General features: G+C 38.7%; 1 protein-coding gene across 2 annotated transcripts in view; it reads left to right on the top strand.

The window, feature by feature from the left end:
* LOC127440019 (far upstream element-binding protein 3-like) overlaps positions 1–5,366 on the top strand; it is a 58,605-nt gene extending 53,239 nt beyond the window's left edge. For both annotated transcript variants that reach the window (XM_051696384.1, XM_051696385.1), the window contains one exon: positions 3,614–5,366. In XM_051696384.1, coding sequence (XP_051552344.1) covers positions 3,614–3,622 — 9 coding nt within the window. In that variant the 3' untranslated portion in view covers positions 3,623–5,366. The remainder of the gene's footprint in view (positions 1–3,613) is intronic.
* Positions 5,367–12,938: the final 7,572 nt, after the last annotated feature.

The raw sequence follows: 12,938 nt of genomic DNA, 5'->3' as shown, positions 1-12,938 counted from the left end.
AAGCTTTGCACACTTGGGGATTTTCTGCCATTCTTCTCTGCAGATCCTCTCAAGCTCTGTCAGGTTGGATGGGGACCGTCGGTGAACATTTTCAGCTATTTTCAGTTCTGTCCAGAGATGTCCGATTGGGTTCAAGTCTGGGCTCTGGCTGGACACTTGAGTTGTCTTGGCTGTGTGTTTAGGGTCATTGTCCTGTTGGAAGGTGAACCTTCGGCCCAGTCTGAGGTCATGAGTGCTCTGGACCAAGTTTTCATTAAGGATATCTCTGTATTTTGCTGCGTTCAGCTTTCCTTTAACCCTGACCAGTCCCCCAGTCCCTGCCACTGAAAAACACCCCCACAGCATGATGCGACCATTGGGATGGTATTGCGCAGGTGATGAGTGGTGCCTGGTTTCCTCCAGACATGACACTTGGAATTGAGGCCAAACAGTTCAGCCTTCGTTTCATCAGAATCTTGTTTCTCAGAGTCCTTTAGATGCTTTTTTTTTTTTTGTGTCTTGCACTGAGGGGAGGCTTCCGTCTGGCCACTCTGTCATAAATCCCAGATCGGTGGAGTGTTGCAGTGATGGTTGTCCTTCTGCAAGTTTCTTCCATCTCCACACATGATCTCTGCAGCTCAACTAGAGTGACCATCGGGTTCTTGGTCACCTCTCTTATCAAGGCCCTTCTCCCCCAATTGCTCAGTTTGGTCAGGCGGCCAGCTCTAAGAAGAGTCCTGGTTGTTCCAAACTTCCGTTTAAGAATTATGGAGGCCACTGTGCTCTTGGGAACCTTCAATGCAGCCGAAATTGTTTTTTAGCCTAGACACAATCCTGTCTCTGAGCTCTGCAGGCATTTCTTTGACATCATGACTTGGGTTTTGCTCTGATATGCATTTTCAGCTGTATGACCTTATATAGACAGGTGTGTGACTTTCCAAATCATATCCAATCAATTGAATTTGCCACAGGTGGACTCCAATCAAAGTGTAGAAACATCTCAAAGATGATCCAGAGAAATGGGGTGCACCTGAGCTAAATTTCAAGTTTCATAGCAAAGGGTCTGAATTAGGGGTGTAACGGTTCAAATTTCTCAAGGTTCGGTTTGTATTAAGGTTTTAGGGTTTCGGTACTGTTCGGTATTGGCCATTTTCAGAAAAAAAATATTACTGCCAAATCCAAAGAAAGAATACTCTGTTTGGTAACAAACACTTCAGCAGGTTTGCCATTAAATAAAAATCATTGTGTTGCAGTAACTATTACGTTACATGCATTGACACAAAATGCATTTCAAACTCTACTGCACATATATTCAATATTCAGAAGCTGTAGGCCTACATCACTATAGAAGGAACTTTGCTATTAAAATGGATAGGAGGGATGTTGTGATGCGGCTCAAGAGTTTTAATCATACACGGAAATCACACATCTTCGTCAGCGGAATAGGGAAACATATCGTTTGCAATGAACACCACAATCTCTTTAGTTATTGTTTTATGCCTGTCCGAATTAGCAATGAGTGAATCTGAAATCCATTCAGGTTCATTAGCGGAGGTTGTAACTGTGCGTGTCTATTTGACGCTTTATTTTCTTCGCAAAACCTTGTGCTCCAGATGCGTCAGTAAACTCAAAGTGAACCGCGCGGTGCCAATGCTTACCGAACCGTGTGTGGCGAACCGTATGTTTTTTTTCTTTTTTTTCTTTTTTTTCCTCCCCAAAGAACCGTTACACCCCTAGTCTGAATACTTATGTCATAAGTCTGCACACCCTGGCAGAAATTGTGAAATTTTGGCATTGATTTTGAAAATATGACTGATCATGCAAAAAAACTGTCTTATATTTAAGGATAGTGATCATATGAAGCCATTTATTATCACATAGTTGTTTGGCTCCTTTTTAAATCATAATGATAACAGAAATCAGCCAGTTTTTTTTTTTTTTTTGTGGAAAATTTCACAATTTCTGCCAGGGTATGCAAACTTTTGAGCACTATTAATATATATATATATATATATATATATATATATATATATATATATATATATATATATATTATTATTATTATTATTTTTATTTTTTTCTCCCAATTTGGAATGCCCAATTCCCAGTGCGCTAAGTCCTCATGGTGGTGTAGTGACTCGCCCCAATCCGGGTGGTGGAGGACGAATCTCCGCATCCGAGACCGTCAATCCGCGCATTTTATCACGTGGTTTGTTGAGCACGTTACCGCGGAGACCTAGCGCGTGTGGAGGCTTCACGCTATTCTCCGCGGCATCCACACACGACTCACCACGCGCCCCACGAGAACGAACCACATTATAGCGACCACGAGGAGGTTACCCCATGTGACTCGGCCCTCCCTAGCAACCGGGCCAATTTGGTTGATTAGGAGACCTGACTGGAGTCACTCGGCACACCCTGGATTCAAACTTGTGACTTGCGAGTTTTTGCTTTGTCATTATGGGATATGGAGTGTAGATTGATGTGAAAAAATAATAAAGCATTTTAACATAAGGCTGCAACATAACAAAATGTGAAATAAATGAAGGGGTCTGAATACTTTCTGAATGCACTATACATTAAAATGAAGCAATGACCCACAGACGTGTTAATGTTGAAAATTATTTAAAATAACTAACATGATTTTCAACTTTTGAGGGAAGAAGGTCCCATTTTCCACATATGTGGACATCATGTTTATCAGCGTGCTGACTTGCAAAAAAAACAGATTTTTTTAAAGCAGCATATCAAATGAAACTAGAGACTCTACTCTTTACAACCAAACAGGTTTCAGTGAAAAAACATAAAGAGGATTCTTACATTTACATTTATGCATTTGGCAGACGCTTTTATCCAAAGCGACTTACAGTGCACTTATTACAGGGACAATCCCCCTGGAGCAACCTGGAGTTAAGTGTCTTGCTCAAGGACACAATGGTGGTGGCTGTGGGGATTGAACCAGCAACCTTCTGATTACCAGTTCAGTGCTTTAGTCCATTATGCCACCACCACTCCTACCAGAGGCACTTTTGTTGGCACTGCACCCGTTGGAGTGCTTCACAGAAATCAACGTCATGCTGTTGTGTCACGTGACTCGGTGCACCAGAGTCTTGTGAACCATATTCAGTCAGTTTTAATTCATTTAAATGATGCGTTGCATATAGCGAAGCCAAAATACAACGTCCACGCATGTGGACACGGTCGCACAAGCTTAATGGAAGAAGTGTGAATTGGTACTTAATGCATGTAAAATTAATGATTAAATTTAGCAAAGCATGCAAATTGTAATCCAAAAATAATTGGATTAGATTACCTAAAAGTGTCAGTAATATAAAATATTACATTACTGATTGCAAATTCAGTCGTGTAATTTGTAATCAGTACACACAGATTACATTTCAGAAGTAATCTACCCATCACTGCACTATTAACCTAAGTTTATATGTTAGCGGAAGGATGACGATGAATTTACATTTGTATAGTCTTTATTGTTATTATTGTGATGTAACAGTTTATGTAAGCAGCAGGCACTTGAAGCTATGCTGTATTTTGAACATAATTAGTCACTCTGCCTGTTGTCTTATTGCTTAATTATCCTTATGATCGTAACCTTTTGTGTTCCTGTGTCCCGTAGGATCATTAAAGCGGCGACCACAGACCCTTTAGTTGAAGATTTTTGAATCACTGCGAGGAGGAAACAGACCTTTTGTAACAGAGGTTTCTAGATTTGCAACGCCTTGAAGACTTTGACTTTTTTTCTTAGTGAGAAACACTAGCTGTAGAATGACTTGTATGATTAAAAAAAAAAAAAAAAAAAGAGAGAGAGAGAGAGAGACAGAGAGAACTATTTCTAAATCAGGACAAAATTGTTACTAAATACTCGTGTACTCCATTATTTGAATGGGCAATTTCCGGGATCCTTTTTGGACTGTTTCAGAATTGTTTTGTTTTCTATTCGTCCTTTTGAATTCAATGTTATCGCCAAAACGAACCCCGGAGTTGTAACATTTCATCAATCGCGCAATATAATCTATTATTTTTCTAGTTCTGTTGCAATAAAATGATTGTGGGCTTAGCAGTCTTGAATACGTTATCGTTTTGTTTGTCATGAAATGTTTTAAGAATGTGTACAAAATGTTTTCTTTCTTTTTCATAAAGCATTTTAATTCAGTGAGCTAAAAAACTGTGATGATGTTTTTGTTACGGAAAAATATATTATTTTGTTACACAAAAATTCAATGAGTGATGTTGGCAGTCAGTTCCTGATGTAATTCCTCATGTACTTTGTATTCTGTTTTTCAGTGTCGTTTTATTGTACTCTGGTTTAAAAACAAAGGTGCAATATCTTATTTCATTTTTGAAACAAAGATGGACTTCTCTAATATTTTGACAGACGCTTGTAGTTCTTAGAGATATTTTTTTTAGACATATGGAAATGTAACGGATAATTTTTTATTCCAGTGATTTGACGGGAAAGGGTGGTCTCTTGCATATATATTGTTAGGTTGTTGTTGTTCTTTTTGCCTTTGCTATCTTGTAAAACTATGTATGTATGCTCAGATACTTGACTAAATACTTTATTTAAAAATATATATAATTAAATCAAAGACTTTTTTTTGTCCTGCATTTTACAGGAAAACTCTCCCTGTTTTTCTGTTCTCTGTTTTCATACTGCATTTTGTCAAAGATTGTGAATGTGTAATTTGAAATTTGATGTTGCATCTTGCGTACAGATGATGTTTTATGTATGTTCTTTAAACTTAATCTTTAAAGCATTCAAGACTGCTAAGCCCAAGGGCCTACCTGTGTATTAATTAAGTGTAGTTTTTTTGTATTGGAAGATCAAAGTTGCGTCTTATTTGGTACCACCCCCGTTTATCTGAAGCCCCCTAACCAGTACACACTGTGGACTCCTGTACAGTCCGATTCGGTAACTTTTTAATTATATTTTTTTCTTTCTACTCTGTGTGATCTAATATATGTATGATTGATTAGTTACAAATTGATCTAGTATTAACTTCATTGCTTAATGAAAAGGGATATTATAATTTCAAAATGTTTAATTTTAGTGTTTCTTCCTCATGTGTACAGGTAACCATGTATTAAAAAATATCAAAAGACTACTTATTTTTGTGTTCTTATTTGCTTTCTGTTGTCCTTTTTGTCTTTTGATATTTCTCGAACACATTACCGTTTTGAATATCCATGGTGGTTGTTCATACACTTGTTTTGCTCCTGTATGATTTCTGGTGTGTGTATAGAACAAATCTATATTTTCTATGGTACTTTATAATCTTTAACAGCTGAAATAAATGGCACGCAAGTTAAATGTGGTAAAATGTAGAGTTAATTTACAGAAAAGATGCACTTGGGCAGTATGCTGTCCTGTGTGCACAAAGGCCTAATAAAAAAATAAAAATCTATCAAATATATTTGTATGCATGCATTTCCTAATTATTCTCGCTATGAATTCCACATGAACTGAAGAATTGATTTTTTTCAACAAGTGTAGCACACTATACCTCAAGTGACAAACGAGTGAGTTCGGCTGATTTGTGCTGTATGAACGGAACCAAACAACTCGTTGACTAATATTCGGGCGGTCAACCTTCATCAGGTTTTGATAAATGACTGAAGAAAGGGTATTGTGCAGTTTTAAAGTGAAACCAAATCTCCTGTTAATTGTGTAGGGAAAGGAGGGGAAGCATGAAAAAATAAAACCGTAGCGTTTATGGCGTTCCCCCGAATGATGCGGTAATGGAGTGTTTTCGAAACACTGTTTTCGATGGACGAAAACGGCATTCTAGTGTGGAGTAGAGGCGTAAATGTAGCTAAGTGAATGTGGTCCAAGAGGATGAAAGCAGGGACAGTTTAGAATAAAAATTTATTTCGACTCGTCCCTCCTTTTCTTTAAAAAAAAAAATAGCAAAATTGGAGGTTCCGGTGAGACACTTCCAATGGAAGTCAATGGGGGCCAATTTTTAGGGGGTTTAAAGGCAGAAATGTGACGCTTATAATTTTATAAAAGCACTTCCATTAATTCTTCTATAATAATTAATAATAATAATTTTCTTTATTTATCACACATTATACATTTTGCACATATACAGTGAAATTCTTCTTTTTCACATATCCCAGCTAGGCTGGGGTCAGAGTGCAGGGTCAGCCATGATACGGCGCCCCTGGAGCAGATAGGGTCAAGGGCCTTGCTCAAGGGCCCAACAGTGGCATCTTGGTGGTGCTGGGGCTTGAACCCCTGACCTTCTGATCAGTAACCCAGAGCCTTAACCGCTGAGCTACCACTGCCCCCTACCACTCCTCCCCAATTTCTGTTAAAACTCATGCATTATGTGAGCTGTAAAGTTGTTTACATTTGTTGTCATTTTTACCGTCGTTTTAGGGTTTGTTGACATTACATCGTCATGTTGTTAAATTGGCTATAACTTTACACAGAAAAGGTCAGTAAGTGATTTTATCACTAAAATCATGTTAACGCTGTGTCTGTACTTTTGAAACGGTGAGTATTTTAACGTTTACAGATTGACCCCATTGACTTCCCCATTGGTTACCTGTTAAATTTCGTATTAATAAAAAAAATTATGATTCTCCCCAATTTGGAATGCCCAATTCCCACTACTTAGTAGGTCCTCGTGGTGGCGCGGTTACTCGCCTCAATCCGTGTGGTGGAGGACAAGTCTTAGTTGCCTCCACTTCTGAGACCGTCAATCTGTGCATTTTATCACGTGACTCGTTGTGCATGACACCGCGGAGACTCACAGCATGTGGAGGCTCATGCTACTCTCCGCGATCCACGCACAACTTACCACATGCCCCATTGAGAGCGAGAACCACTAATCACGACCACGAGGAGGTTACCCCATGTGACTCTACCCTCCCTAGCAACCGGGCCAATTTGGTTACATTAAATGAAGACTCCAGTCATATCAGTAACCTTATAAAAGCTGTTTTATTCTACATGGAGAGGGTCCCCTCATGGGGGCTGCCATGTTAGAATCACATGACCAGCCGAATACTACTCGCTTAGTATTTATCTCAGTAACCGTCCTGTTATTGGACACTTTCATTCATTGATTAAAGTAATCATGGCTAACTGTGCATACTACATTTCTACAATGGCATCTGAAACTGAAAACTATTGATTTTATGCTGCATCCCCACCACTAGGTGTCAGTGTAAGTCCAAGATGATACAAAGACAAAAGTTACTGAGTGCACCTTTAAAATATCACATTGAGAAAAACGGTCTCTAATGTGCAATTAAAATTCCTCTATTTTGAGGGGAACATCGGCTCAACCAATAGTGTGAGTTTGGGGCAGGACTATGTTTTTTCTGGCAGATGCGGGCTGTTTGAAAACATTTTTCAGTTCCATTTGGTGGCACAGAAATCATTTGGTACATTCACGTGATGTCGGAATTACCACGATTACGAGATTCTGACCACTTAAAAGCGTTCACATCTTCGTGGAATTCGTAATTACAAGTTGTAAACTCTGAATTCTTTGAAAGCTCCGACTTGACAGTCATGACGTCATGTAAAAAGTACCAATATGGCAAAGGCCACAACAGTTGAAGGTAGTGAACACATTTCTGTTTGACATACCATTTTATTATGCCTGGAGCATTTTTGATTTGTTCTTAAACATTTTGCTAGAACATATTAATTAATTGATGTAGTGATAATTTGCTGTTATCAAAAACAAAGGCCATTTTTGCCGTTATAAGTGTTGCCAGAGAATATCTTCCAAGGTCCCAGATCTAAGAAGGATCTTCGAGTAATTACAGTGATTTAGACATGACTCGAACGCACCGATACACCTAGCTGAACTTTCATTAATTACTTTCTCCCCTTTCCTCCCCAATTTGTAATGTCCAATTCCCATTGTGCTCTAAGTCCTCGTGGTGGCGTAGTGACTCGCCTCAATCCGGGTGGCGGAGGATGAATCTCAGTTGCCTCTGCGTCTGAGACCGTCAATCCGCGCATCTTATCACGTGGCTTGTTGAGCGCGTTACCACGGAGACATAGCGCATGTGGAGGCTTCACGCCATTCTCCGCGGCATCCACGCACAACTCACCACACGCCCCACCGAGAGCGAGAACCACATTATAGTGACGACGAAGAGGTTACCCCATGTGACTCTACCCTCCCTAGCAACCAGGCAAATTGGTTGCTTAGGAAGCCTGGCTGGAGTCACTCAGCACGCCCTGGATTCGAACTCGCGACTCCAGGTGTGGCAGTCAACGTTTCATTATTAACATTAACATTATTAGATTGTGTAATTCCAGTCAGATCTTTAGTGCATGCACATTGTTTGAAGTGTTGACTCATTTATATTCACATAACCATATTTTTATGTTTTTGAGCAATAAATGTTATAGAATGTTTGATTTATTATAGGGTACACTGGGGCTAAATGCACCCCTTAAGGAAATGTTGCTTGTCAAACATTTTTATTTTTATTGAATATTGGAGCAAAATTATTTATGTGAAAAGTAATAATAACGGAAGGTTGTTTCGATTAAAACTCACTTGGTGTAAAAGGCCCCTTATGTGGTTTAAAGTGATATCGTGTAGATACGAATAGTTATAGTGCAAAATTTGTCATCTAATGCAAATAACTGAGACAGCAAGATGCTTTTTGGAGTATCAAATTAAGATGATGATGCTTAAAATAATTACTTCAGAAAAAAGTCAACCATTTCCTGTTCATTTCAAACTGAGGCCGTAGCCAGGAAATTACTTTTGGTTGGGACTCAGTAAATAAGGATGGGCCAAGTTTTCGGCCAATTTGTTTTTTTTTTTTATCGAATTTTCCTTAACAACAGAGAAGTGGCATATCAAACAGTTCTTTCACAATTTCAGAAATTAGAATTTATGCATTTTTTTAAACAGTTTAATAAACAGTATATATTTGAAGTCAAAGAATAATCTCAGATATTCTGGGTGGGCCCACCCCGGCCCACTCTTGGCTACGCCACAGTTTTGAACACATATGTCATTTTATTACATCTCAAGTATTCTATAAACAAACTAATCTCTATTATGATTGGATGAATCAATGTGAGCCAACTTTGAACATTCTTCATAATAAATCTACTGTATTCCCCCACTTTAAGAAAAACAGTGTGTTTAATAGGGGCCTTTAGCCCTTCAACATGGGGGCTTTTTAACCCAAATACTATCCTTTCAATTATTGGACAGTTATCAAAAAATGTTTGATATGACCTTAAAACTGAAAATGATAAGTATTTTGTCTCAAAAGAAATGTGTTAATTTTAGGGATTTTCATTAGCTACATACATTTACAACGTTTAATTTTTTAATTAAATGGTTTTTTTTAAATATAAGATCAAATTGCCTCAAAATGAACCTATAGACACCACACGCAAATATCTCATGGACAGTGGCGGAGCTAGGGGGTGGCCAGGGGTGTCCGTGGCCACCATGGACTGAAGATTGGCCACCCCACTCGCAATTGCCATTTTTGGGCACAAGACTTAACATGTACTGCCCAAAACTTTCTGTGCCACCACAGACTGATCGCTGGCCCCTGCCCGGCCACCCTTGTGAAAAATACCTGGCTCCGCCCCTGCTCATGGAAGAGGAAAATTTTGCAGTGTATAGTGACAAACAGGTGTTTAGGAAAGTGCTGTGGTAGTCGTTGCTATTTAGTGTTTTGTGAGAAAATCAAATCAAATGTGCCTTTTACCCCGTGGAGACTTTAGCCCCATTGTACCCTGTCCTTGTGATTCGAGGTTTTAATCTCACACATGTTTAGTGAATACACACCTGATGGGGTCCAGACTCAAATCTCTCCAACTGGTGTCTGTTCACAAATTCACCTCTTATGTTTTTATCTTGTTGTGTTTTAATAAGCTGCTGTGAACACTGAAATAAAGTTCCCCTGTGAAACCAACATGAAGAAGTGATGTTTACTGTCCAGTGGAGGAAAGCAGAAACTCCTTCAGTGTGAGTAAATATACAGTGCTGTGAAAAAGGATTTCTTCTGTTTTTGTGTATTCTTCATACTAAATTGTTTTAGATCTTCAAACGAGCTATTACATAAAACAAAGGCAAACTGAGTACACACAAAATGCAACACAATATATATATTTTTATTGACGCAAAAAAGTTATCCAACACCTATATCACCCCTGTGAAAAACTAACTGCCCCCTTAAACTTAATAGCTGGTTGTGCCAACTTTAACAGCAACAACTGCAACAAACGCTTCTGATAACTGGAGATCAGTCTTTTACAACACTGTGGGGGAATTTTAGCCCACTCTTCTTTCAGAACTGCTGTAGTTCAGACACACTGGAGGGTTTTCGAGCATGAACTGCCCATTTAAGGTCCTGCCACAGCATCTCAATCAGGTTCAAGTCAGGACTTTGACTAGGCCACTCCAAAACTTTAATTTTGCTTCTTTTGAGGCATTCAGAGGTGGACTTACTCCTATGCTTTGGATCATTGTCTTGCTGCATAATCCAGTTGTGCTTGAGCTTCAACTCATGGACTGATGACCGGATGTTCTCCTTTAGGATTTTCTGGTAGAGAGCAGAATTCATGATTCCCTCAAAGCATCCCCACACCATCACACTACCACCATCATGCTTGACTGTAGGTATGAGTGTGTTTGATTTACGCCAGATGTAACGGGACCCCTGTCTTCCAAACAGTTCCACTTTCGACTCATCAGTCCACAGAACATTCTCCCAAAAGGTTTGAGGATCATCAAGGTGTGTTTTGGCAAAATTCAGACGAGCCTTAATGTTCTTCTGGGTTAGCAGTGGTTTCCGCCCCGCCACTCTTCCATGGATGGCATTTTTGTCCAGTGTCTTTCTGATAGTGGAGTCATGAACAGTGACCTTTAGTGAGGCGAGAGAGGTCTGCAGTTCCTTGGATGTTGTCCTTGGCTTTTTTGTGACTTCCTGGATGAGTCGTCGCTGTGCTCTTGGAGGAATTTTGGAAGGTCGGCCACTTCTGGGAAGGTTCACTACTGTGCCAAGTGTTCTCCATTTGGAGATAATGGCTCTCACTGTGGTTCTTTGGAGTCCCAGAGCCTTTGAAATAGCTGTGTAACCCTTCCCAGACTGATGTATTTCAATCACCGTTTTCCTCATCATTTCTGGAATTTCTTTCGACCTTGGCATAGTGTGCTACTGGGTGAGACCTTTTAGCCAACTTCATGCTGCTGAAAAAGTTCTATTCAGGTGTTGATTTGATTGAACAGGGCTGGCAGTAATCAGGTCTGGGTGTGTCTAGTCCAGCTGAACCCCATTATGAATGCAGTTTCATAGATCTGGGGATTTAGCAACTAAGGGGGCAAATACTTTTTCACACAGGCCCAGTTGGTATTGGATAACTTTTTTGCTTCAATAAATAACATTATCATTTAAAAACTGTATTTTGTGTTTACTCAGATTACCTTTGTATTATGTCAGATTTTGTTTGAATCTTTGAAACAATTTAGTGTGAGATATACACAAAAACAGAAGAAATCTGGACGGGGGCAAATACTTTTCACAGCACTGTATATAGAGTATGCTTTTTCACAAATGCCAGAGTAAAGCTGAAATCTGGAGAAATATCAAAGATAATCTCTCAATTATATCATTATTAATTGCTCATTAATTAGTCAGTAAGTGACATCAGGGTGAGTAACTGTTATAATTCTATAATGAATAATAAAAATACTGATAATGAATTCTGTGCTGTTGTCTCTGAGGTTCAGACTCCTGCAGATATAATCTCACTCACGCTGATCTATTCACATTCGGCTCTTTATGATTGGAAATATCAAAGTCTCCCAGGTGGATAAGACATCTTTACAATGGGAATACTGGTCTTGAGATTATTCTTAGAAAATAAGACAATTTTAAGGGACGGTGATTACCTATTTCACAACAAACTTTCCTATAAAAATAAAAAATGTATATAAACATGCATAGGCAATATTATATTCTAAAGACAAAACCAGAGCTCATATCAGAATTACATATGGCTTTTTTTTTTTAAATAAATACATTCAGGTTTTATTGAAGTGATCAAGCAAATATGTATTTAAATAATTATGTATTGAACTCTGTCTTGCATTTGTCTAACAGTTGTGAGTGCCCTCCTATTTACTCTATTGTTATTGGTGAGACTTTAAAGTTAGAGAAGATTTCAGCCTTGCTTTTTACAGACTCATTTTAAAGCTTATTAAGGCAAAGTCTAATATTATTCTCTTCCGGACTGTTCTTTGGCACCTAATGGATTCACTGTTCTTCTGATCTAATGCCACAAGTGGATCATTGCAAATCTCTAGATTTGTGCTCTTTTGCAAATTCCCACAGATGAGATTTTTTTTTCTCTTTTTTTGCGAATGAATGAGGGCAGCAGCATCACCGTTTCTCCTCAAGCGTGTCACATTATGACTGTGGTATCCAGTGTAATCGAGCGCACGGATGTCAGATCAGCATGACAGATTGATTTACATCATATGAAAAGAGAATCTGCCGGATGAAAATGGAATAAAGATGTTTTCTCTGCTGGACGAAAGTGGGAAAATACTCATTTCAAACACTCCATGAAAGCAAAGACAAAAACCTTACAATAGAGAAGAAAGGCTAAACGCTGTGTTTCATATAAACACCAATGAATATTAATATCTGTTGAGTTTCAATAGAACAAAGTGTATTATGCTTGTGACAAAATGTCCAGGAGCTCAAGAGAATAATAAATTATATTAACCACCACACAGTATAATGTATGTGCCACGGAATTCAATTATGTGGTATATTTGAGACCGGGGCTAGTTGTCACACATGCTGTAAATATTTCTCCGGGTGGGTTTATTCTTGAGTCAGTTTATGTACAGACACATAAAAACTTTGGAGTATTTTCCCTGAGAGAAAGAGAATAAGGTAGTTCACTTTTGTTCATTTTGACCCCTATA

The sequence above is a fragment of the Myxocyprinus asiaticus genome, chromosome 4, assembly GCF_019703515.2.
Source record: "Myxocyprinus asiaticus isolate MX2 ecotype Aquarium Trade chromosome 4, UBuf_Myxa_2, whole genome shotgun sequence".
Taxonomy (NCBI): domain Eukaryota; kingdom Metazoa; phylum Chordata; class Actinopteri; order Cypriniformes; family Catostomidae; genus Myxocyprinus; species Myxocyprinus asiaticus.
Note: the sequence above shows the minus strand (reverse complement) of the source record. Positions and strands in the feature narration are given on the sequence as shown.